Source organism: Rutidosis leptorrhynchoides, chromosome 4 (genome assembly GCF_046630445.1).
Source record: "Rutidosis leptorrhynchoides isolate AG116_Rl617_1_P2 chromosome 4, CSIRO_AGI_Rlap_v1, whole genome shotgun sequence".
In the NCBI taxonomy this organism is placed as follows: domain Eukaryota; kingdom Viridiplantae; phylum Streptophyta; class Magnoliopsida; order Asterales; family Asteraceae; genus Rutidosis; species Rutidosis leptorrhynchoides.
Genome location: NC_092336.1, coordinates 61,058,073 through 61,085,432, shown reverse-complemented (window position 1 = coordinate 61,085,432; position 27,360 = coordinate 61,058,073). Strand labels below are relative to the sequence as shown.

Genomic DNA, 27,360 nt, shown 5'->3' with positions numbered 1-27,360 from the left:
AATTAACCTTGAGGAAACGAAATTAGAAGAAACATGGACTTACAGAGAAGAAGCAGTTGGCTTCTTTTGCCACTTCAATCCCAGCCGCCTGCCATATTCATGAACATCCTCTTGGTTGATCGAGATGTAAGAATTGGATTTGGCCTTAGCACCTACCTCAGTCGAACTGTTTGAGCCTGATCTCCTGTTCTGTGAGATAGGATTCGATGTGTTGTCTTCATTAGCACAAGAAGTACACCTAGATCTAAGCAATTGATTATCCTCTTTTACCTTTCTTGCGGATTTTTTGATGTTCATCATCCTAGAAGATGATTTCCATTTACACATCGCAGACCAACAACACTCTCTTTTTGACTTTCTATTTGTTTTTGTCAAACAATTATTGACCGCTTTACCAGAGTGAATTTTATCAACTGATTTCCGAGGTTTAGACCCAACTTTAGCATTATTGAGCTTATTTACCTTGCTGGATTTATCAGGCCCAATACAAGCAGAACTAGACAGCCCAACGGGGGAACTCTGGACTTGAGACCTAACACTTGGGCTTCTTCTAACAGGACTTTTATTTGGGCCTTCTGGCCCAATCGTTTCTGCACAAATTTCATCGTCATCTGTGTTATACCTAATACCGTTACCACCGTCATTATTAGAATTAATGGTGCCGTCACTTTTTGGGACATCTTTTTTGAGCGTTGGACTTCCATATTTTATTGTCCCACCATCATTATTGCTTTGGAAAGGGACCCCCATTCCACCGCAACCCGACTCTTCATCTTCACAAACCTCTTTGCATCGATTCCGGTCATCCCCATCGGAAAATTGATCATTTTTACCGAAATACTTGCCACCGTCTTCTGGAGTTTTAATTTTCTGACTTTCTTCACGGTCTTCAAGAGTATCGTCTTCTAGTTCTAGATTAAAGAATTCGTTTTCATCTCCCAGATCTTCGAAGGTATCATTCACATAATCCTCTTCATCTTCTGACATCGAATTAGTTGACTTGTTACAATCTAGGTTATCCTGGTGATCGAATTCAAATTGGACACACCTAGTGTTATCTTCTTTGACACTTGCATAGACTATGCTTTCATCACCTTCTAACTGAACCCAACCATCAATATGGAGAGTGTTGTTTCGAATATGGATGAGGACACTAGCAGTGTGCAAGTTTTGGTTAGCACCGTTTAAACTACAATTCTCCATTGCTAGGATTTTGCCCCACCATCCTGCTATTGATTTGAAAGTTTCTTCGTTCCAATTGGTGATGGGGACTCCGCGAATATCCACCCATACTAGTCTCCCTGGTGATTTATACGTTTTATCATCCAATAAACGAGTGCTAGTACACCATTTTTTAATCAAATGATTATCGTAAGCCAAGATTTCCTTAGCCACTTCAGTCGAATCAAAGGTCAAAAGGACCTCCATGCCACCCAAATATTTTATCGAGGACATTGGAATTCCTTCAACCTTGCATAATTCTTCTAGTTTAGTGAAAAGATCTAAGGATTGCAGCTCACATATAATAGATCTTCCACTCAAAACACACTTCTGGTTTTTCACATTAACCTTCCTTGCATCTGTATAACTGGAACTTTCACTATTATATTTCATATCAACCTTAGCTTTTGCAGTGCTATCCTTTTGTTTTGTGAGAACCTTCCTTAGATCTTCTTTGTGACTGTTAAGCATAGCCCGCAAATCTTCTACATCTTCTCTCATCACCTCACTGAATTTTCTGTCATCCCTAAAGGCATTCCCATGTCGTCGCAACCGATCATAACCAAATGTTTTACCTGATGAGTTCCATCGTACTGATGAGTTCCACCATTTGGTTTTCGAGCTTGTTCATCCCCATTTCTTGCTCTAGCTTTGAATATTTTTATCACCGAACCATTGAACTTTATTCCTTCAAGTTTAGATAGCAGGAAATCTGCATCTGTTACGTTCCCGAATCTCGCAAACGCAAATTTCTGCCCATTCCTTAGTCTTTTCCCAACCAAGTAAATATCCCTAAGATCTCCAAATGGTTTGAAGGTTTTCCACAAATCCTCCATCTTCCAACTTTCGGGGAAGTTGAAGAACATAAACGAGGTCAAGTGGATTCCGAATATCCTATCTAGTCGCTCATGAAATCTCCCGTTGTATCGATCTCCCAACCTCCTTGCTTCGACATGACCATTTCGTGCATTCTCTCTCCACTCTTTCTCTCTCACACACTCACCCATTTTGGTTATTTTATTTTTTATTATAACAAATAAAGAAAAATATACGGTTTTCTAAATTTAAAAGAAGATAAGATCAAAACATATCACCTTTGCAAGAAATTAGGGATAACAATATCAAAGAATACTCGGTAATTTGTATTAATATTAATATGTCAAAATTATTAAGTATGTTTGTACGGATGAATTTTTGACAGTATACGGATCATCATCCATTTAAAATATTACCCATTCATAGTACTATATTACTGTAACTTAAATATAATTGCACACGGTTTGGCACTGACCTGTTTAATTTGATATGTTTAGTCAGTGCTAATTGTTGACTTCGAATGTGTGGAAATGAACTTGGTCATCATATTCGAGCTAGTTGATAATGATATACAATTATACATAAAGTAAAATAAATCAATATTAATTCAAATCAAATTGAAAAGCGTTTGTAGGATATCATTTAAGCTCGTAGAAGTGTACACGGGCCAGGAGAGGTCCCGCACCCCTCTCCAATTTTATTAAGAAACTAAGAAATGATATTTGTAGTCTTTTTACTTACAAAAGTTTAAATCAATTAAGTTGTGGTATGTATAAAGGAGATATGGTCATCATGGTGAAGACTCGGCAAAATTTGGGAACTCTTAATATTTTGGTCATGTCTCCTCAGGGGCGGAGTCAGGATTAAAAGTCATTAGGGTCACAAAATAAAATACTTGAATGTAAATAAAACGTCAAAAAATATATATTAACAAATTATGGTTAAACTAAATAAGTCATCGGGCTCTGAATGTATGAAATTTTGCAATATATATGTATTTGGGTATATTTTATAGTTAAACTAAATAAGTCATCTAATAATCATCGCTGGTAACTAAATAACTAATGGAAATCACATGCTCATAGCACACAAACTTGGGCTTCGGAAATCAATTGTTAGCTGTTGGGCTTAAGAACCAGAAGCGTGGGTCACATTTCTAAATTTAATGGGGTCACACAGTTAAAAATCAAATACTTTACATTAAATAAATTCTGGGCTTCTGAGTTTACAGGCTAGTCAATGGGGTCACGGGCCCCCACAATGTTACATGTGGCTCCGCCCCTGTGTCTCCTTCATAGGTATCCATATGTTAGTTGTGTAAGAGTTCAAAGTTCATAACTCAAAAGACTACAAATTTTACCTTTTTAGTAACCTCAATTTCATAACCTCCCATCAAGGAAATGCTGTGTCTTCTCTTATATATCACTAATATAAATTGGAGACTTAATGCTAAAACTAAAAAATCTAACAAATTTTCTTTTGTAAACCTCCGATCTAGGATAGGTGTGCACTGTCGAGTATGGAACATCTTCTGACACAACCTGACAACATAAAACACTTTTAAACTCTAATACTTGAGTGATTTGTAGCACTTTTATCCTAAACAATGATGAAACTTATTAGGTCGGTTGTATCGGTCCGCCCGTGGGTACCGTCCTTGGTCCCGCCGATAAGGGCGTCGATACTAGCAGAACTCGTGTTTCCCGCCCTCCAACGACCGCCCTCCAATTTGCTATGCATTGACATTCAAGATCACGGGCTTTTTCAAGTTTAACGGCTATTTTTTGAAGTTTCAAATGGCTATTTCTATATTAATTGTTTATTTGATTTTCTTTTTATTTCTAATCCTATATATATAAACACTCCACAACAAATACACACTCCGCATTATATTACCCTATATTTACAACAATATCTACAAAATGAATAATATCGATTACGATTTAGAAGACCTCGCACAAGTAACAAGTGCGTACGATCCGGAACAACAACTCGAAATTCTTGATTTTTTAGATGCCGAAGAAGAGGAAGAAAATCAAGAACCTATTCCGAAAAATCCAAGAAGATATTTTCATAGAGATCGGGCTGGAAGGGCTACACTCTTGTGGAATGATTACTTTTTCGACACACCAACCTTCCCCGAAGATAAATTTCGAAGAAGGTTTCGAATGAGCAGTCGATTGTTTAACCGTATATCCGCAGATATACTCAATTATTCTCAGGAACCTATTCCTTCATACTTTAAATATTTCCATCAAAGAAGGGATGCAACCGGTTTACTCGGGTTTACTATTTATCAAAAAATCACATCCGTTATACGACAATTAGCATACGGTGTTGCTCCCGATATTTTTGATGAGTATTTGCATATTGGTGAAACTACATCATACCGTTGTTTAGAAAATTATTGCAAAAGTGTTATACATTTATTTTCAATCGAATATTTAAGAAAACCTAATACTCATGATGTTCAACGTTTAATTACAAAACATGAGCAAATGCATGGTTTTCTGGGCATGCTCGGTAGTCTAGATTGTATGCATTGGGCTTGGAAAAATTGCCCAATCTCTTGGAAAGGTCAATACACACGCGGCGATCATGTTCACCCAACAATAATGTTAGAAGCGGTCGCCTCATATGATTTGTGGATTTGGCACGCTTACTTTGGACCAGCTGGTTCAAATAATGATATCAATGTGTTAACGCAATCCGATTTATTTAAAGAGTTACTTGAAGATAGAGCTCCATCGTGTAACTATACGGTGAATGGGAAACATTTTACAAAAGAGTATTATTTAGCAGACGGAATTTGTCCTGATGGGGCGACACTTGTGAAATCGTTCAAAAGTACGGTTGAACCAAAAATATCAAAATTCAAAAGGTACCAAGAGTCAGCAAGAAAGGATATCGAACGAGCTTTCAGTGTTCTTCAAGGTCGTTTTGCAATCATTAAAAGTCATGCAAGACAATTCTATATCGAGAAAATCCAGTGCATTATATATACGTGCGTGATTTTTTTTAGGTAAGCTAGGAAACCCTCATATGAACGAGCACATTGGCTCTCTCATAGAAAGTAAAACCTCGGGTAATCAAACCCCCCGAGTACGAGACCTGGAACCGGGTAAATTACGCATTATGCGCACCCTCTAGTCACACTTTCTTTTTGAACAATTTGGCATATCCAGGAATTGAACCCGAGTGGTGTGCTTCATTTGTAGTGACCCGAACTTTTCCATGTTTATATATATTAATTGAGATTGATATTTACATGATTAAATGTTTCCAACATGTTAAGCAATCAAACTTGTTAAGACTTGATTAATTGAAATATGTTTCATATAGACAATTGACCACCCAAGTTGACCGGCGATTCACGAACGTTAAAACTTGTAAAAACGACATGACGATATATATATGGATATACATATGGTTAACATGAGATTATGATAAGTAAGTATCTCCATAAGTATATTAACAATGAGTTATATACATATAAACAAGACTACTAACTTAAGGATTTCGAAACGAGACATATATGTAACGATTATCGTTGTAACGACATTTAAATGTATATATATCATATTAAGATATATTAATATATCATAATATCATGATAATATAATAATTTAACATCTCATTAGATATAATAAACAATGGGTTAACAACATTAATTGAGATCGTTAACTTAAAGGTTTCAAAACAACACTTACATGTAACGACTAACGATGACTTAACGACTCAGTTAAAATGTATATACATGTAGTGTATTTAGATGTATTAAAATACTTTTGGAAGACTTCAAGACATATATCAAAACACTCATACTTAACGAAAATGGTTACAGTTACTTTCCCATCTTTTCTTTCATCAAGAATTCTAGTCGTATTCTTACCCGTATTATACACAGCTTCAAAACGTACTTACTATGGGTATATATCAATAGGAACTAGCATGGGATTCCACTCTTGATTATGTCATGTATGACTAATCAATTTTAACTTCTACCATGAGCTAGTCAACTAACTAGAACTCCTTTTAACCCCACTCACCACTCACCAATTACCACTCATCATTCACTCCATTTCACTTCCAATTCTCTTTCTAATTATCTCTCAACACACACACACACACTATTATGAACATATTTTTCCAGTAGTTAATCATCATCTTCATCAAAAATCACTTCAAGAATCAAGCTATAATCATCATAGGAAGAACACTTCAAGAACACTTCAAAAATCCCTTCAAGTTTACTAATTTACTTCCAAGCTTTCTAATCCATTCCAAGTAATCATCTAAGATCAAGAAACCTTTGTTATATACAGTAGGTTATCTTTCTTATTCAAGGTAATATTCATATTCAAACTTTGATTCAATTTCTATAACTATAAACTATCTTAATTCGAGTAAAAATCTTACTTGAACTTGTTTTTGTGTCATGATCCTACTTCAAGAACTTTCAAGCCATCCAAGATCCTTTGAAGCTAGATCATTTCTTGTCACTTCCAGTAGGTTTACCTACTAAACTTGAGGTAGTAATGATGTTCATAACATCATTCGATTCATATATATAAAACTATCTTATTCGAAGGTTTAAACTCGTAATCACTAGAACATAGTTTAGTTAATTCTAAACTTGTTCGCAAACAAAAGTTAATCCTTCTAAATTGACTTTTAAAATTAACTAAACACATGTTCTATATCTATATTATATGCTAACTTAATGATTTAAAACCTGGAAACACGAAAAACACCGTAAAACCGGATTTACGCCGTCGTAGTAACACCGCGGGCTGTTTTGGGTTAGTTAATTAAAAACTATGATAAACTTTGATTTAAAAGTTGTTATTCTGAGAAAAAGATTTTTATTATGAACATGAAACTATATCCAAAAATTATGGTTAAACTCAAAGTCGAAGTATGTTTTCTAAAATGGTCATCTAGACGTCGTTCTTTCGACTGAAATGACTACCTTTACAAAAACGACTTGTAACTTATTTTTTCAACTATAAACCTATACTTTTTCTGTTTAGATTCATAAAATAGAGTTCAATATAAAACCATAGCAATTTGATTCACTCAAAACGTATTTAAAATGAAGAAGTTATGGGTAAAACAAGATTGGATAATTTTTCTCATTTTAGCTACGTGAAAATTGGGTAACAAATCCATTCCAACCATAACTTAATCAACTTGTATTGTATATTATGTAATCTTGAGATACCATAGACACGTATACAATGTTTCAACCTATCATGTCGACACATCTATATATATTTCGGAACAACCATAGACACTCTATATGTGAATGTTGGAGTTAGCTATACAGGGTTGAGGTTGATTCCAAAATATATATAGTTTGAGTTGTGATCAATACTGAGATACGTATACAGTGAGTCGTGGATTGATTCAAGATAATATTTATCGATTTATTTCTGTACATCTAACTGTGGACAACTAGTTGTAGGTTACTAACGAGGACAGCTGACTTAATAAACTTAAAACATCAAAATATATTAAAAGTGTTGTAAATATATTTTGAACATACTTTAATATATATGTATATATTGTTATAGGTTCGTGAATCAACAGTGGCCAAGTCTTACTTCTCGACGAAGTAAAAAATATGTGAAAGTGAGTTATAGTCCCACTTTTAAAATCTAATATTTTTGGGATGAGAATACATGCAGGTTTTATAAATGATTTACAAAATAGACACAAGTACGTGAAACTACATTCTATGGTTGAATTATCAAAATCGAATATGCCCCTTTTTATTAAGTCTGGTAATCTAAGAATTAGGGAACAGACACCCTAATTGACGCGAATCATAAAGATAGATCTATTGGGCCTAACAAACCCCATCCAAAGTACCAGATGCTTTAGTACTTTGAAATTTATATCATATCCGAAGGGTGTCCCGGAATGATGGGGATATTCTTATATATGCATCTTGTTAATGTCGGTTACCAGGTGTTCACCATATGAATGATTTTTATCTCTATGTATGGGATGTGTATTGAAATATGAAATCTTGTGGTCTATTGTTACGATTTGATATATATAGGTTAAACCTATAACTCACCAACATTTTTGTTGACGTTTTAAGCATGTTTATTCTCAGGTGATTATTAAGAGCTTCCGCTGTCGCATACTTAAATAAGGACGAGATTTGGAGTCCATGCTTGTATGATATTGTGTAAAAACTGCATTCAAGAAACTTATTTTGTTGTAACATATTTGTATTGTAAACCATTATGTAATGGTCGTGTGTAAACAGGATATTTTAGATTATCATTATTTGATAATCTACGTAAAGCTTTTTAAACCTTTATTGATGAAATAAAGGTTATGGTTTGTTTTAAAATGAATGCAGTCTTTGAAAAACGTCTCATATAGAGGTCAAAACCTCGCAACGAAATCAATTAATATGGAACGTTTTTAATCAATAAGAACGGGACATTTCAGTTGGTATCCGAGCGTTTGTCTTAGAGAACCAGAATTTTGCATTAGTGTGTCTTATCTAGTTTGTTAGGATGCATTAGTGAGTCTGGACTTCGACCGTGTTTACTTGAAAAATGATTGCTTAACAAATTTTGTTGGAAACTATATATTTTTAACATGTGAATATTATGTGATATATTAATCTCTTAACGCGTTTGATATTATGTGATAGATGTCTACCTCTAGAACAAGTCCCATTGACTCACCTAATAATAATGAAGAGTCAAATGTAAATTGAAATGATTCGTGGACTGATTCACAAGTTCCCGAAGAGGAACCGGAAGAAGAGTCGGAACCGGAAGAAGAATCGGAACCGGAAGAAGAATCGGAACAGGATGAAGAAATAGAACCGGTGGGGGAAATAATAAAACGGTTAAGTAAAAGAAAATCCTCAACCAACCGACCAAGGTTAATTATGGTCAATGGTGTTTCCGCCAAGGAAGCAAAATATTGGGAGGATTACCAATTCTCCGATGAATCGGATTCCGACGAGAATTCCGATGATGTTATAGAAATTACCCCAACTGAATTTAAAAAGGCAAAAGAAAATAATAAGGGAAAGGGCATAAAAATAGAGAAATCTAATTCCAACCCCGATGAACTTTATATGTATCGTCAACCCCCGAAGTCCTTAAGTTGTAACAATGACCCGGGAACCTCTAAACCACCAGGTTTTTCTAAACCAATGTGGAAAACGACGGCTCGTATTAGGGGAACATCATATATCCCTAGAAACTTGGCAAAACGAACCAAAACCGAAAAAGAAGAAGAAACAAGCGAGTCGGAATAAGATAGTTTTATTCGTGTGGTGTAATATATGTAATATAGTGTGCTTATGCTTTATGATATATGTAAAAATTGCTTGTATTAATAAGTATTTTTTTTTATGAATCTAACTCTTGTCTATTTTACAGTATAAAAACACAAAATGGATAGACAACCCAATATTTTAAGAGACCTACCCGGAGACATGATTGATGAAATCTTGTCTAGAGTCGGTCAGAATTCTTCGGCACAACTATTTAAGGCGAGATCAGTTTGTAAGACATTCGAAGAACGTTCCAAGAATGCCTTGGTTTATAAAAGGCTTTCGTTCGAAAGATGGGGGATATCACATTGGGAAATCCATAAGTTACGATGTGTTTACTTTGACGCATATATTGCGGGGAACCCAAATGCTATTTTACGCAATGGGTTAAGAAATTATTTTGACTCAATATATCCGAATATTGGACTTCGTGATTTAGAAAAAGCGGCTAACATGCAACATAAAGAAGCATGTTATGCTTACGGATTAGTAATGTTCGCTTCTCACCAAAGTGAGAACAAGAACATCGGGCTACAACTATTAAACAAAACGTTCCCACAAGTGACGGAGTCGGTAATTGGGGTAAGAAATGAGGTTTTTAGATTGTTACGGGACTGTTGGACATTACTTAACCCTCGTCCCTTTGACGACGTTACAACACACTGTCTTATCAACGGCCATAACGGTTATGTTCCACAAGACCAAGGATGGGAAGTAATCCTAGTAAAACCAGAATGCATGACTTGTTTCTGGACGCATGAATTACGTGTCTTTATTGCCTTTGCTGAACGACTTGTGTACTAGCTAGAATTATCTTCACAACTATCTTGTATCAAAGTTATTGTGTGCTATATTTCATGCTATATGTAAAATAAGCGGTATTGTAAGTTTGTAAAATATTGTATAAAAGTTTGAACGCGAAATATTATTATAATCAGTTTTTCATATAGAATTGTAGTAGTTGAATTGTATATTAGCTACTAAGTATGAACTTAACGGGTAGGTACTACCCGAATTTAAACTTATAAAACGCTAATATGAAGAAAAAGCTTTTATAAATGAGTTCATATTATGCTACAAAATACTATTAACTACTCTTAATATTCTGTATGATTAACTTGTTCCATTTGACTATTTTGAAGGAAATGGCACCGACTACTCGACACACCGTGAATATGAATGAAGAGGAATTCTGTACTTTTCTAGCTTCAAACATAGCCGCAGTACAGGCTGCGCTACATACCAACAATAACCTTGGATCTAGCAGTACAGGAAATCGTGTAGGATGCACCTACAAAGAATTCACTGCCTGCAAACCTTTGGAATTTGATGGAACCGAAGGACCGATCGGATTGAAACGGTGGACCGAGAAGGTCGAATCGGTGTTTGCCATAAGTAAGTGTACTGAAGAGGACAAAGTAAAGTACGCTACGTATACCTTCACAGGTTCTGCGTTAACATGGTGGAATACCTATCTAGAGCAAGTGGGACAAGACAATGCGTACGCACTACCGTGGTCAGTATTCAAGCACTTGATGAACGAGAAGTACCGTCCCAGAACCGAGGTCAATAAGCTCAAGACAGAACTTAGAGGGTTACGAACCCAAGGATTTGATATTACCACGTACGAAAGACGATTCACAGAATTGTGCCTATTGTGTCCGGGAGCATTCGAAGATGAGGAAGAGAAGATCGACGCGTTTGTGAAAGGATTACCGGAAAGAATCCAAGAAGATATAAGTTCACACGAGCCCGCCTCCATACAACAGGCATGTAGAATGGCTCACAAACTAGTGAACCAGATTGAAGAAAGAATTAAAGAACAGACTGCTGAAGAGGCCAATGTGAAGCAAGTCAAAAGAAAGTGGGAGGAAAACGGTGATAAGAATCACCAATACAACAACAACAGCAATTACAACAATAATCGCAACAATTATCCCAACAATCGCAACATCAATCGCAACTACAACAAACGGCCCAACAACAACAACAACAACAACAACAACAACAACAACAACAACAACAACAACAACAACAACAACAATCATCCCAACAACAATAATAACCGCAACAAAAACAACAATCAGAAGCAGCTATGCCAAAGGTGTGAAAAGTATCACTCGGGGTTCTGCACCAAATTTTGCAACAAGTGTAAAAGAAATGGTCATAGCGCGGCGAAGTGTGAGGTCTACGGACCAGGGGTTAATAGAACGAAAGGAACAAATGGTGTCGGAACGAGTAATGGCGGAGGAAGTAGTGTCGGAGCAAGTTATGCCAATGTAGTTTGTTATAAATGTGGAAAACCGGGCCACATTATTAGAAATTGCCCGAACCAGGAGAACACGAATGGACAAGGCCGCGGAAGAGTTTTTAATATTAATGCGGCAGAGGCACAGGAAGACCCGGAGCTTGTTACGGGTACGTTTCTTATTGACAATAAATCTGCTTACGTTTTATTTGATTCGGGTGCGGATAGAAGCTATATGAGTAGAGATTTTTGTGCTAAATTAAGTTGTCCATTGATGCCTTTGGATAGTAAATTTTTACTCGAATTAGCAAATGGTAAATTAATTTCAGCAGATAATATATGTCGGAATCGAGAAATTAAATTGGTTAGCGAAATATTTAAGATTGATTTGATACCTGTAGAGTTAGGGAGTTTTGATGTGATAATCGGTATGGACTGGTTGAAAGAAGTGAAAGCAGAGATCGTTTGTTACAAAAATGCAATTCGCATTATACGAGAAAAAGGAAAACCCTTAATGGTGTACGGAGAAAAGGGCAACACGAAGCTACATCTTATTAGTAATTTGAAGGCACAAAAACTAATAAGAAAAGGTTGCTATGCTGTTCTAGCACACGTCGAAAAAGTACAAACTGAAGAAAAGAGCATCAATGATGTTCCCATTGCAAAAGAATTTCCCGATGTATTTCCGAAAGAATTACCGGGATTACCCCCACATCGATCCGTTGAATTTCAAATAGATCTTGTACCAGGAGCTGCACCAATAGCTCGTGCTCCTTACAGACTCGCACCCAGTGAGATGAAAGAACTGCAAAGCCAATTACAAGAACTTTTAGAGTGTGGTTTCATTCGACCAAGCACATCACCGTGGGGAGCTCCTGTTTTGTTTGTCAAGAAGAAAGATGGTACATTCAGGTTGTGTATCGACTACCGAGAATTGAACAAACTTACCATCAAGAACCGCTACCCACTACCGAGAATCGACGACTTATTTGATCAACTACAAGGCTCGTCTGTTTATTCAAAGATTGACTTACGTTCCGGGTATCATCAAATGCGGGTGAAAGAAGATGATATTCCAAAGACTGCTTTCAGAACACGTTACGGTCATTACGAGTTTATGGTTATGCCGTTTGGTTTAACTAATGCACCAGCTGTGTTCATGGACCTTATGAACCGAGTGTGTGGACCATACCTTGACAAGTTTGTCATTGTTTTCATTGATGACATACTTATTTACTCAAAGAATGACCAAGAACACGGTGAACATTTGAGAAAGGTGTTAGAAGTATTGAGGAAGGAAGAATTGTACGCTAAGTTTTCAAAGTGTGCATTTTGGTTGGAAGAAGTTCAATTCCTCGGTCACATAGTGAACAAAGAAGGTATTAAGGTGGATCCGGCAAAGATAGAAACTGTTGAAAAGTGGGAAACCCCGAAAACTCCGAAACACATACGCCAGTTTTTAGGACTAGCTGGTTACTACAGAAGGTTCATCCAAGACTTTTCTAGAATAGCAAAACCCTTGACTGCATTAACGCATAAAGGGAAGAAATTTGAATGGAATGATGAACAAGAGAAAGCGTTTCAGTTATTGAAGAAAAAGCTAACTACGCACCTATATTGTCATTGCCGGAAGGGAATGATGATTTTGTGATTTATTGTGATGCATCAAAGCAAGATCTCGGTTGTGTATTAATGCAACGAACGAAGGTGATTGCTTATGCGTCTAGACAATTGAAGATTCACGAACAAAATTATACGAGGCATGATTTGGAATTAGGCGCGGTTGTTTTTGCATTAAGGACTTGGAGGCACTACTTATATGGGGTCAAAAGTATTATATATATACCGACCACAAAAGTCTTCAACACATATTTGATCAGAAACAATTGAATATGAGGCAGCGTAGGTGGATTGAATTATTGAATGATTACGACTTTGAGATTCGTTACCACCCGGGGAAGGCAAATGTGGTAGCCGACGCCTTGAGCAGGAAGGACAGAGAACCCATTCGAGTAAAATCTATGAATATAATGATTCATAATAACATTACTACTCAAATAAAGGAGGCACAACAAGGAGTTTTAAAAGAGAGAAATTTAAAGGATAAAATACCCAAAGGATCGGAGAAGCATCTTAATATTCGGGAAGACGGAACTCGGTATAGGGCTGAAAGGATTTAGGTACCAAAATTTGGAGATATGAGAGAAATGGTACTTAGAGAAGCTCATAAAACCAGATACTCAATACATCCTGGAACGGGGAAGATGTACAAGGATCTCAAGAAACATTTTTGGTGGCCGGGTATGAAAGTCTATGTTGCTAAATAAGTAGGAGAATGTTTGACGTGTTCTAAGGTCAAAGCTGAGCATCAGAAACCATCAGGTCTACTTCAACAACCCGAAATCCCTGAATGGAAATGGGAAAACATTACCATGGATTTCATCACTAAATTGCCAAGGACTACAAGTGGTTTTGATACTATTTGGGTAATAGTTGATCATCTCACCAAATCAGCACACTTCCTGCCAATAAGAGAAGATGACAAGATGGAGAAGTTAGCACGACTGTATTTGAAGGAAGTCATCTCCAGACATGGAATACCAATCTCTATTATCTCTGATAGGGATGGCAGATTTATTTTAAGATTCTGGCAGACATTACAGCAAGCATTAGGAACTCGTCTAGACATGAGTACTGCCTATCATCCACAAACTGATGGGCAGAGTGAAAGGACGATACAAACGCTTGAAGACATGCTACGAGCATGTGTTATTGATTTCGGAAACAGTTGGGATCGACATCTACCGTTAGCAGAATTTTTCTACAACAACAGCTACCATTTAAGCATTGAGATGGCGCCGTTTGAAGCACTTTATGGTAGAAAGTGCAGGTCTCCAATTTGTTGGAGTGAAATGGGGGATAGACAAATTACGGGTCCGGAGATTATACAAGAAACTACCGAGAAGATCATCCAAATTCAACAACGGTTGAAAACCGCCCAAAGTCGACAAAAGAGCTACGCTGACATTAAAAGAAAAGATATAGAATTTGAAATTAGAGAGATGGTCATGCTTAAAGTTGCACCTTGAAAAGGCTTTGTTCGATTTGGTAAACGAGGGAAATTAAATCCAAGGTATATTGGACCATTCAAGATTATTGATCGTGTCGGACCAGTAGCTTACCGACTTGAGTTACCTCAACAACTCGCGGCTGTACATAACACTTTCCACGTCTCGAATTTGAAGAAATGTTTTGCTAAAGAAGATCTCACTATTCCGTTAGATGAAATCCAAATCAACGAAAAACTTCAATTCATCGAAGAACCCATCAAAATAATGGATCGTGAGGTTAAAAGACTTAAGCAAAACAAGATACCAATTGTTAAGGTTCGATGGAATGCTCGTAGAGGACCCGAGTTCACCTGGGAGCGTGAAGATCAGATGAAGAAGAAATACCCGCATCTATTTCCAGAAGATTCGTCAACACCTTCAACAGCTTAAAATTTCGGGACGAAATTTATTTAACGGGTAGGTACTGTAGTGACCCGAACTTTTCCATGTTTATATATATTAATCGAGATTGATATTTACATGATTAAATGTTTCCAACATGTTAAGCAATCAAACTTGTTAAGACTTGATTAATTGAAATATGTTTCATATAGACAATTGACCACCCAAGTTGACCGGCGATTCACGAACGTTAAAACTTGTAAAAACGACATGACGATATATATATGGATATACATATGGTTAACATGAGATTATGATAAGTAAGTATCTCCATAAGTATATTAACAATGAGTTATATACATATAAACAAGACTACTAACTTAAGGATTTCGAAACGAGACATATATGTAACGATTATCGTTGTAACGACATTTAAATGTATATATATATATATATATATATCATATTAAGATATATTAATATATCATAATATCATGATAATATAATAATTTAACATCTCATTAGATATAATAAACAATGGGTTAACAACATTAATTGAGATCGTTAACTTAAAGGTTTCAAAACAACACTTACATGTAACGACTAACGATGACTTAACGACTCAGTTAAAATGTATATACATGTAGTGTATTTAGATGTATTAAAATACTTTTGGAAGACTTCAAGACATATATCAAAACACTCATACTTAACGAAAATGGTTACAGTTACTTTCCCATCTTTTCTTTCATCAAGAATTCTAGTCGTATTCTTACCCGTATTATACACAGCTTCAAAACGTACTTACTATGGGTATATATCAATAGGAACTAGCATGGGATTCCACTCTTGATTATGTCATGTATTACTAATCAATTTTAACTTCTACCATGAGCTAGTCAACTAACTAGAACCCCTTTTAACCCCACTCACCACTCACCAATTACCACTCATCATTCACTTCATTTCACTTCCAATTCTCTTTCTAATTCTCTCTCAACACACACACACAAACACTATTATGAACGTATTTTTCCAGTAGTTAATCATCATCTTCATCAAAAATCACTTCAAGAATCAAGCTATAATCATCATAGGAAGAACACTTCAAGAACACTTCAAAAATCCCTTCAAGTTTACTAATTTACTTCCAAGCTTTCTAATCCATTCCAAGTAATCATCTAAGATCAAGAAACCATTGTTATATACAGTAGGTTATCTTTCTTATTCAAGGTAATATTCATATTCAAACTTTGATTCAATTTCTATAACTATAAACTATCTTAATTCGAGTAAAAATCTTGCTTGAACTTGTTTTTGTGTCATGATCCTACTTCAAGAACTTTCAAGCCATCCAAGATCCTTTGAAGCTAGATCATTTCTTGTCACTTCCAGTAGGTTTACCTACTAAACTTGAGGTAGTAATGATGTTCATAACATCATTCGATTCATATATATAAAACTATCTTATTCGAAGGTTTAAACTCGTAATCACTAGAACATAGTTTAGTTAATTCTAAACTTGTTCGCAAACAAAAGTTAATCCTTCTAACTTGACTTTTAAAATTAACTAAACACATGTTCTATATCTATATGATATGCTAACTTAATGATTTAAAACCTGGAAACACGAAAAACACCGTAAAACCGGATTTACGCCGTCGTAGTAACACCGCGGGCTGTTTTGGGTTAGTTAATTAAAAACTATGATAAACTTTGATTTAAAAGTTGTTATTCTGAGAAAATGATTTTTATTATGAACATGAAACTATATCCAAAAATTATGGTTAAACTCAAAGTGGAAGTATGTTTTCTAAAATGGTCATCTAGACGTCGTTCTTTCGACTGAAATGACTACCTTTACAAAAACGACTTGTAACTTATTTTTCCGACTATAAACCTATACTTTTTATGTTTAGATTCATAAAGTAGAGTTCAATATGAAACCATAGCAATTTGATTCACTCAAAACGGATTTAAAATGAAGAAGTTATGGGTAAAACAAGATTGGATAATTTTTCTCATTTTAGCTACGTGAAAATTGGGTAACAAATCCATTCCAACCATAACTTAGTCAACTTGTATTGTATATTATGTAATCTTGAGATACCATAGACACTTATACAATGTTTCGACCTATCATGTCGACACATCTATATATATTTCGGAACAACCATAGACACTCTATATGTGAATGTTGGAGTTAGCTATACAGGGTTGAGGTTGATTCCAAAATATATATAGTTTGAGTTGTGATCAATACTGAGATACGTATACACTGGGTCATGGATTGATTCAAGATAATATTTATCGATTTATTTATGTACATCTAACTGTGGACAACTAGTTGTAGGTTACTAATGAGGACAGCTGACTTAATAAACTTAAAACATCAAAATATATTAAAAGTGTTGTAAATATATTTTGAACATACTTTAATATATATGTATATATTGTTATAGGTTCGTGAATCAACAGTGGCCAAGTCTTACTTCTCGACGAAGTAAAAAATCTGTGAAAGTGAGTTATAGTCCCACTTTTAAAATCTAATATTTTTGGGATGAGAATACATGCAGGTTTTATAAATGATTTACAAAATAGACACAAGTACGTGAAACTACATTCTATGGTTGAATTATCGAAATCGAATATGCCCCTTTTTATTAAGTCTGGTAATCTAAGAATTAGGGAACAGACACCCTAATTGACGCGAATCCTAAAGATAGATCTATTGGGCCTAACAAACCCCATCCAAAGTACCGGATGCTTTAGTACTTCAAAATTTATATCATATCCGAAGGGTGTCCCGGAATGATGGGGATATTCTTATATATGCATCTTGTTAATGTCGGTTACCAGGTGTTCACCATATGAATGATTTTTATCTTTATGTATGGGATGTGTATTGAAATATGAAATCTTGTGGTCTATTGTTACGATTTGATATATATAGGTTAAACCTATAACTCACCAACATTTTTGTTGATGTTTTAAGCATGTTTATTCTCAGGTGATTATTAAGAGCTTCCGCTGTCGCGTACTTAAATAAGGACGAGATTTGGAGTCCATGCTTGTATGATATTGTGTAAAAACTGCATTCAAGAAACTTATTTTGTTGTAACATATTTGTATTGTAAACCATTATGTAATGGTCGTGTGTAAACAGGATATTTTAGATTATCATTATTTGATAATCTACGTAAAGCTTTTTAAACCTTTATTGATGAAATAAAGGTTATGGTTTGTTTTAAAATGAATGCAGTCTTTGAAAAACGTCTCATATAGAGGTCAAAACCTCGCAACGAAATCAATTAATATGGAACGTTTTTAATCAATAAGAACGGGACATTTCATCATTAGGCAACTCGGTGGCCACTCAGAAAAACCTGAATGGTTACGTGCGTGATTTTACACAACATGATAACTGAAGATAATGGTCGAGCCTTTTGTGGGTTAGAGGAGGATTATCAACCGGTTCGTCGTTCATTATCAATAAGAGAAAGGTTCGATACACATTTGCGAATGGACAAAGAACTGCGCGATTCTACCATTCATCGTTTCCTCCAAGACAACCTTATCGAACACATATGGAGTTTACCACCAAATGCACGTATTAAACATTACTCAAAAGCAGGATCTTTGGCAATTCCCGAGCATGTCAATGACAATGATGAAGCAGGACCTTCGGGAACTAATAACCTGTGACGACCCGCCAAAATCGTCATTGACGGCGCCGTCAACTTAGGTCCCGTTACGTGGTCATAGTCCCTAAATGAGATGCATTTGACCAAAATTATGTCGCATTCATTTGAAACGTGTAAGACTTGCAAAGTTTTAAGTAAACCAAACGGTTCGACAACAAGTATAAGTTTAAAAAAGTTAATAAGTATAAATGAAATATCTTACGACATAATATAAGTTGAAAATCACGAATGCTATCAATAGCGTATGCATGTAAACATTAAGTTTGAATCCAAAGGTGCTATCACTAGCGTATGCATGTATGTTTGACCCCAAGCAAGTAATCAAAGTGTACGCGGAAGCATGTATCAAGTAGCCAAGTATGAACGTGAGAAACATATAGAAAACTGTCAACGAAAAACGTTGGTGAAATCATAGGTGTATTTGTAAACGTATGTTTTTGAACCACAAGATTTTGTATAAGTTGATTATCCAAATCGTTTGCATTCCAAATATGTTGTTCGTTTGTCGAGCACTCAATTATCAAGGCTTAACTGAATGATACCTCTGAATCATAGTGTTAGATACTACACTATACCCAAAAATATATTTCATCCGCCGACGGTAGCGAACCGTCCGAATGAGGGTTCGTCAAACCCGTATGGCCACACAACATAAGTTCACGCTTACACTTACACCCTGCAAGTGTAACTGATGATAATTGGACTTGAGGATTTTTGTTCTAACTCGTACGTGGAATGTTTGTTTTCGTACTTGTGTTCAAAGTATAAAAGTATAAACCGTATATGTTTCTCATCCATGATTTAAAAGTATAAAAGTTGTTGAAAAGATGGGACTATGATCTCACCTTAAGTGCACGAGTATAAAGGTACTTCACAAAGTAAACATATGCATGAAAGTTGTTTAGTCTTGACCTAAACTGAAATGCCCCGTTCATATACAATATAAACAATTCACAATAGTTGATTTCATCGCGAGGTAATTGACCTCTATATGATACATTTTACAAACATTGCATTCGTTTTTAAAAGACAAACTTTCTTTACATCGAAAGTTGACGGCAAGCATACTATTTCATAATACCTTCAACTAATATTGACTTAATAATAATCTTGATGAACTTGACGACTCGAATGCAACGTATTTTGAAATATGTCATGAATGACTCCAAGTAATATCTCTAATATGAGCAAATGCACAGCGGAAGATTTCTTTCATACCTGAGAATAAACATGCTTTCAAGTGTCAACCAAAAGGTTGGTGAGTTCATAGGTTTATCATAAAACAATAAAATTCATCATTTTGATAGACCACAAGATTTAAATCCTGCATGGTACAAATGGGCCCGAATCCTATACCCACATGTAATGTACATGCGATATCTTTTAAATACAGTACACCTTTCTCGTGTACGAAATCATCTTTCATAAATCTTAGTAACCGTACACATATCTTGTGCACAAAAATAACATACACATAATCTGTGTATAAAATTATTCTCTCGATACATAACATTCACTTTTCATTGCTTTCATAGCTTGGCTTGGTAACCGACCTTATCATATAATGCGCATAATAATTTCCCCAAAACAGAACATCTCATCTGTATAATAATCATATAAACTTCGAAGTACTAAACACCACGCCCACTAGCCCTTCCGTCTAGTGAACATTCTGGGTGGGGGTGTTAAACCCGGTAGCTACCTTTAGGATTCGCGTCAATTAGGCGTGCACCAATTCTCAAAATTAGTGATGTTCCCTAATTCTTAGGTTACCAAGCAATAATAATCAGTGAAAAAATATTCATATCAATTGTGGCAATTATCACATCCACATAATTCAATGGTGGCAATTATCACGTCCACATAATTCATTCGAGGAATGTTTTGCTTGTGTCTATCTCGTCAAATATTTATAAAAGCATTTCATGTATTCGCAGTTCAAAAATGTATTTCAAAAGCATTTAATAAAGCAGTTGTAAAAGTAGCGCATGTATTCTCAGTCCCAAAAATGTAAAGAGTAAAAGGGAATCAAATGAACTCACCATACTGTATTTTGTAGTAAAAATACATATGACTACAATGAACAAGTGTAGGATTGACCTCGGATTCACGAACCTATATCATTTGTATATGTATTAAAATATATAATCGTAATCGAACAAGTATGTATATTATTAGTAATATAAGTTTTAATATCAATACTTATATGTTTCATTATATTCATTTTATTCATTTTTAATAAATAAGATATCAATATAGTTTACTTTTGTGTAGTAAATATATTGTTATATGAATATCATTTGTTAGTTATTTTAATGTGAATATTAAGATATGGGTAATAATACTATCAGATTTAATAATAATAATAATAATAATAATAATAATAATAATAATAATAATAATAATAATAATAATAATAATAATAATAATAATAATAATGATGATGATGATGATAAACGATTCGAAATCGATATTTAAAAAAAATCGCGTACATTTTGATAAACGATTCGAAATCGATATTTAAAAAAAATCGCGTACAGGGGAAGGAGAGAAAGAATATCTGTTTTTGTTTCTATTTCTCTCTCATTTTCTTTATCAAAACAGATGAGAACTTAATTTACAAAAACTTAATAATTCACTCAGTACACTAATTGATCGATTGATGTAGATGGGAGGGATGTCGACAGGTTATTCCAAACAAGAGGAAGAAAATAAAGAACGAACAGAAAGAAAGAAAGGGGAGAATGAATAAAGCAGATAATGATTTTAATTGATTGTACAAATTAGAGACTTTGTTGTCCAACAAATTTTGTTCTTTTGTATATGTGATCACTCGACTGGTAACCAGGATTGAGACAGAAAACAAATTGCAAAAATTGATTAAGATAGGGTAACAACTTCTGCATATAGATATACGATTCTATATAATTTGTATTATTAATTAAATAAATATATATTAATACTAATAATAAATAATAATGAAAATCATAATAATAAAACTGATAATAATAATATTATTACTGATTTTTAAATACAGTTCATATTATTTTTAAAAATATAATATTGATAAGTTATAAAAATAATAATAATAATGATGATGATAACTAAAAAAATATGACATAAATCATAAATTGTTACTAAGTATATTAATAATTATATTAAATATAGTAACAATAATATTAGTAATAATTATAACAATTCAAATGTATTAAATTTCATATCTATATAATAATATTAATAATACTATTAATACTGATATTAATATAAATCTATATTTTATTGAAAGTAATAATATTATTATATTTTATCTTGTAAGTAACTTTAAATTTGATGATATTACATATTATTAAAGTATGTAATATTTTATAACATCTAATATACATAATAACACATATTGATTAGTTAATATTTATATATTTTATTTATATTGTAATATACATATAATATTAATTAGGTATAAAAAACCATATATATATATATATATATATATATATATATATATACATCTTTATTTACAAACAATTATTCGTGAATCGTCGGGCATAGTCAAAGGTTAAATGCATTCATGCAAATTGTTCTAAAATTTTGAGACTCAACTTTATAGACTTTGCTCATCGTGTCGGAATCATAATAAGATTAAGTTTAAATTTGGTCGAAAATTTCCCGGTCGTCACAGTACCTACCCGTTAAATAAATTTCGTCCCGAAATTTGAGTGGGATGGTCATGGTTGACATTAAGTATGTTTTTCATGACTCATATGAGCTGGAATTTAGAGTTTTATCATCAATGAGTGGTTTAGATAGAACAAATCGTTTATGTGAAGAGTACGAGTGAAGCTATCACAAACTAGTGAAATGAGGAAGGTAAGTTTCGTCATAACTTTTGACGTAGTCATGGTTGAATTCCGGAATTCAAGGGATTTAAAGAAAATCTTGGAAATCTATAAGATCCGATTCTTTGGGATTTATGAAATTTAAGATCTGTTTAATTAAATGAAGATCTGTTTAATTAAATGCGATCATCTGTCTCGATTACTCTGTCTGGTATTTCCACTATAAATGAACTTCTTCCGTTCCATTATTTTCACCATTTCTATACTTTCTTTCTTAGTTCATACATCCAAAAGATTGTGAAAATGCTTAATCCCATTCTAATCCTTGATGTTTTTCCTAATTATCATTTCTGTCATCCTTCTTTTCAATCTTCCGCCAGAAAAATCTGTTTACGTTTATTATTACCTTGGGGTGATACTATTCTTAATTCTACCATGTCCTTATATTGCTATTCGTATTAATATTCATGGTTTGTAACCTCCGTGTTGTTATTGGCTATATATTTTCTCTTATATTTTGGAGCTCTTTGCCTTTTTATTCTTCTCTCGATCTCTAGTAAAGTGAGTAATGGTCCAGAATTTCGTAAGTATGGAGTTTCGAATGAACTTAATGTTCTAAACAAGAAAGAACGTAATATTATGATTTTGATTGGTTAAATTATCAGAATTTAAGAGAAAAGATAGAACTATCAAGAAATTATGTTATTGATATGTTTATAGATTAGATGGAATGTAAGAGTCGTGTAACATGGCACATGATGACGTTATGGTCTGTGAATCATCACGTCTCATTAGAAACTCAGCATGACTTACTGTAATATAATCACGTTGATCAAGTGTCATTATATTATACTAACTCATGCATCAATTTCCAACACTACTTCAAAACATTCATACTTTAAACTCGAATATTTCAAAATTTTAGAAACTAAAACAGTTTCGTTTTATGATATAACACAGATAACGCGGAGAGATAATTAATATCGGACGAGAATATTTATGAAGATATCTTCAGAAATATTGAGGATATTTATAATAAAAGATTCGATGATATCTTGGAATTTCTAATATCGAAGGATGATGAAGAAGATTTATCCGTAAGGGTTTAGATTCAGAAGCAAGGTGCTTGCTAAAGATTTCATCGGATACAGAATCATCAAGATTCTTTATGTACAAGTTTAGTCCTTATGATTTGTTTAGAGTCTCCTTCATGGTTAGCTCAATCTGTTTTTCAGTACCAAATTTTCTATCGAGCGTTCCCAATATTCCGTTATTTATTATCAAACTCTTGGCCATTTATGCCATTTACAATTTTACTGTTTCGTCTGCATTTAATGCAGCCATATCTGAATCGTCGGTTATCAATCCGAGGTGTTTTCAGGAGAATTGTGTTTTTAGATGATTAAACGCTGATGGTAATATGGTGGAATATGAAAGGTTCCCAGGTAACAATAAAAGAGCACGTATATATATTAAAGTTATAATAAGGTTGTTTCGAATGAAAAGTCGTAGTTGTCTTGCTAGAGCTGTGACAAAATTGACTATTTTGAAAAAGAACTGTAAAGTTATTTTGGGTAATAATAACACTAAAGGAATTAGCACAGCTACGTGTTTAACGTTTACTCAGTTTCCGAGAGTTTTTCAGATGCATAGCTATATGCATCAATCTTTTTTTCCGTAGATGAAGTGCGGTTGGTTCATCCTCTCTATTGAGGTGTTTTCAAGAATCATGAAAAATTTGAACGCAGATTGTAATCGTCAAGATACAAATGAGGTTTAAGATGAAATCAAGTTACAAAGGATGTTTTAAGATGAAATCAAGTGGCAAAGTTGAAGAATTGTTTAGTTTCATATGTTATAATCAATATTTTAATTCAATTTGATTGTCCAATGTTCTTAGTCCACAGTAGATAGTCCACAGTAACAGCCCAATAATTCATATATAGTTTAATATATAATATTCGAATTAATTAATACGTATCGTGACCCGTGTACATGTCTCAGACTCGATCACAACTCAAAGTATATATATTATTGTAGAATCAATCTCAACCATGTATAGCTAACTCTCGCATTACTGCATATAGAGTGTCTATGGTTATTCCAAATAATATATATAGATGCGTCGATATGATATGTCAAAACCTTGTATACGTGACCCGATATTTAAAGTGCGTAAAATAAATAACAGAAATTAAATGACGATAAATAAAATTGCGAGAATAAATATTGCGATAATAAATTGCGATAAATAAATTGCGATAATGTAATAGGGAATTAACAGTTAGCTAGGAACTGTTAGCTAGGATTTTGTTAGCGTGGATTCTTAACAAAATTTTCTCATGGTTAATTTGTTTGTTTCTAACAAATTTTATTTTGTCAAATGTTTTCTTCATTATGCCACTTGTTGAATTCTTATAGGTCAAAATCCAAATATGAAATTGAATGAAAATGGTTATTCTGCGGTGAATGGATACGTATATCTGTGGATGTAAGTAGGATAGTAAATGACTGTTGAATCAGATTCGAAGAATGTACAATGTAACTTATTAATGTGAAATCTAAATATTCCTCGAGTATTACCTACCCGTTAAAATATTTTCACCATTAACAGTTTGTACAAAAGAATTTTTAATTACAATCTTTATGAAAGCATATATACATATATATTTTCTTCAGATGTAATCATGAATTTAATGAGTTAACATGATATTAAACTCATTTAGTTTTCGTTTGGAACTAGAATAAATAATCTCTAAAACTTTAGAGATTACATATTCGCCATGTCGAACGAAGATAATTGAGGTAGAACGATACGTAGAATGGAGATCATACTTGAAGTACAGATGGTGATATTGAGGTATGAATTGTTGATGATACTGGTGCTGTTATTGATGGTACTGTTGGTGCCGGTGATGTTGATGAAGCTTGTAAATTTTGCACCATATTCTCCAAATTGATTACTCGAGCGCGAAGTTCGCTAACTTCTTCTATTATTCCGGGATGATTGTTGGTAGGAATGAGCGGATGAATAAGGTTTAAAATTGTGAATAGAATATAATCATGTCGAACTACTCTGGAAATGAGGCTGAAAATGGTGTTTCGGATAGATTCGCCGGTAAGTGCTTCAGGTTCTTCGCCAAGAGGGCAATTTAGTTGGTGGAAAGGATCGCCGTCTTCTCGTCTCCATTGATTAAGTCGACTACGAACCCATCAGATGAATTGGGGATGGCTGATTGATTGATTCATTCTGGTAACACCGCTTTCGGAGCTTAGGTGAATATCATGTCGAAATAGTTGTCGGAATAACTATCGGAATAGCTATCGAAATCTGAGGGACTTGAACTGGTTGAGGGATTCATCTCGTACGATTAGATGAAGGATTTTCGATAAGAAACAGATTATAGAATGTAGATTAGTACTCTGCAATACATAATTTACATATGCATATATAATACTAAAATCCCATAAGTTACGGAGGAATCTACGGAAGCTGTCAGGCAAAGGTAACAATAACAGATACACTAAGATATGAATTTATCTATACACTGTCTATGCAATAGAGGCATTAAGACGTGTCTAGACTTTAAGGATGATAAGCAAATAATTTTTGACACTGCATGATAAGCAAAACGTTTGACATGCAGACACGGTCGAAGTCCAGACTCACTAATGCATCTAAACAACTATCAGTTAGACACACTAATGCAGACCTGGTTCGCTAAGACCACCGCTCTGATACCAACTGAAATGCCCCGTTCATATACAATATAAACGATTCACAATAGTTGATTTCATCGCGAGGTAATTGACCTCTATATGATACATTTTACAAACATTGCATTCGTTTTTAAAAGACAAACTTTCTTTACATCGAAAGTTGACGGCAAGCATACTATTTCATAATACCTTCAACTAATATTGACTTAATAATAATCTTGATGAACTTGACGACTCGAATGCAACGTATTTTGAAATATGTCATGAATGACTCCAAGTAATATCTCTAATATGAGCAAATGCACAGCGGAAGATTTCTTTCATACCTGAGAATAAACATGCTTTCAAGTGTCAACCAAAAGGTTGGTGAGTTCATAGGTTTATCATAAAACAATAAAATTCATCATTTTGATAGACCACAAGATTTAAATCCTGCATGGTACAAATGGGCCCGAATCCTATACCCACATGTAATGTACATGCGATATCTTTTAAATACAGTACACCTTTCTCGTGTACGAAATCATCTTTCATAAATCTTAGTAACCGTACACATATCTTGTGCACAAAAATAACATACACATAATCTGTGTATAAAATTATTCTCTCGATACATAACATTCACTTTTCATTGCTTTCATAGCTTGGCTTGGTAACCGACCTTAACATATAATGCGCATAATAATTTCCCCAAAACAGAACATCTCATCTGTATAATAATCATATAAACTTCGAAGTACTAAACACCACGCCCACTAGCCCTTCCTTCTAGTGAACATTCTGGGTGGGGGTGTTAAACCCGGTAGCTACCTTTAGGATTCGCGTCAATTAGGCGTGCACCAATTCTCAAAATTAGTGATGTTCCCTAATTCTTAGGTTACCAAGCAATAATAATCAGTGAAAAAATATTCATATCAATTGTGGCAATTATCACATCCACATAATTCAATGGTGGCAATTATCACGTCCACATAATTCATTCGAGGAATGTTTTGCTTGTGTCTATCTCGTCAAATATTTATAAAAGCATTTCATGTATTCGCAGTTCAAAAAT

General features: G+C 34.1%; 1 protein-coding gene across 1 annotated transcript; it reads left to right on the top strand.

Moving 5' to 3' along the window:
- The first annotated feature begins 3,959 nt into the window (after positions 1-3,959).
- Positions 3,960-5,063, top strand: LOC139840672 (uncharacterized). Its single transcript, XM_071830923.1, has one exon. It carries the CDS (start codon positions 3,960-3,962, stop codon positions 5,061-5,063), a length of 1,104 nt encoding a protein of 367 aa, XP_071687024.1.
- Positions 5,064-27,360: the final 22,297 nt, after the last annotated feature.

What these genes read in the sequence shown, in the direction of transcription:
- LOC139840672 (XM_071830923.1), top strand. Translation starts at nt 3,960, where the DNA reads ATGAATAATATCGATTACGATTTAGAAGACCTCGCACAAGTAACAAGT.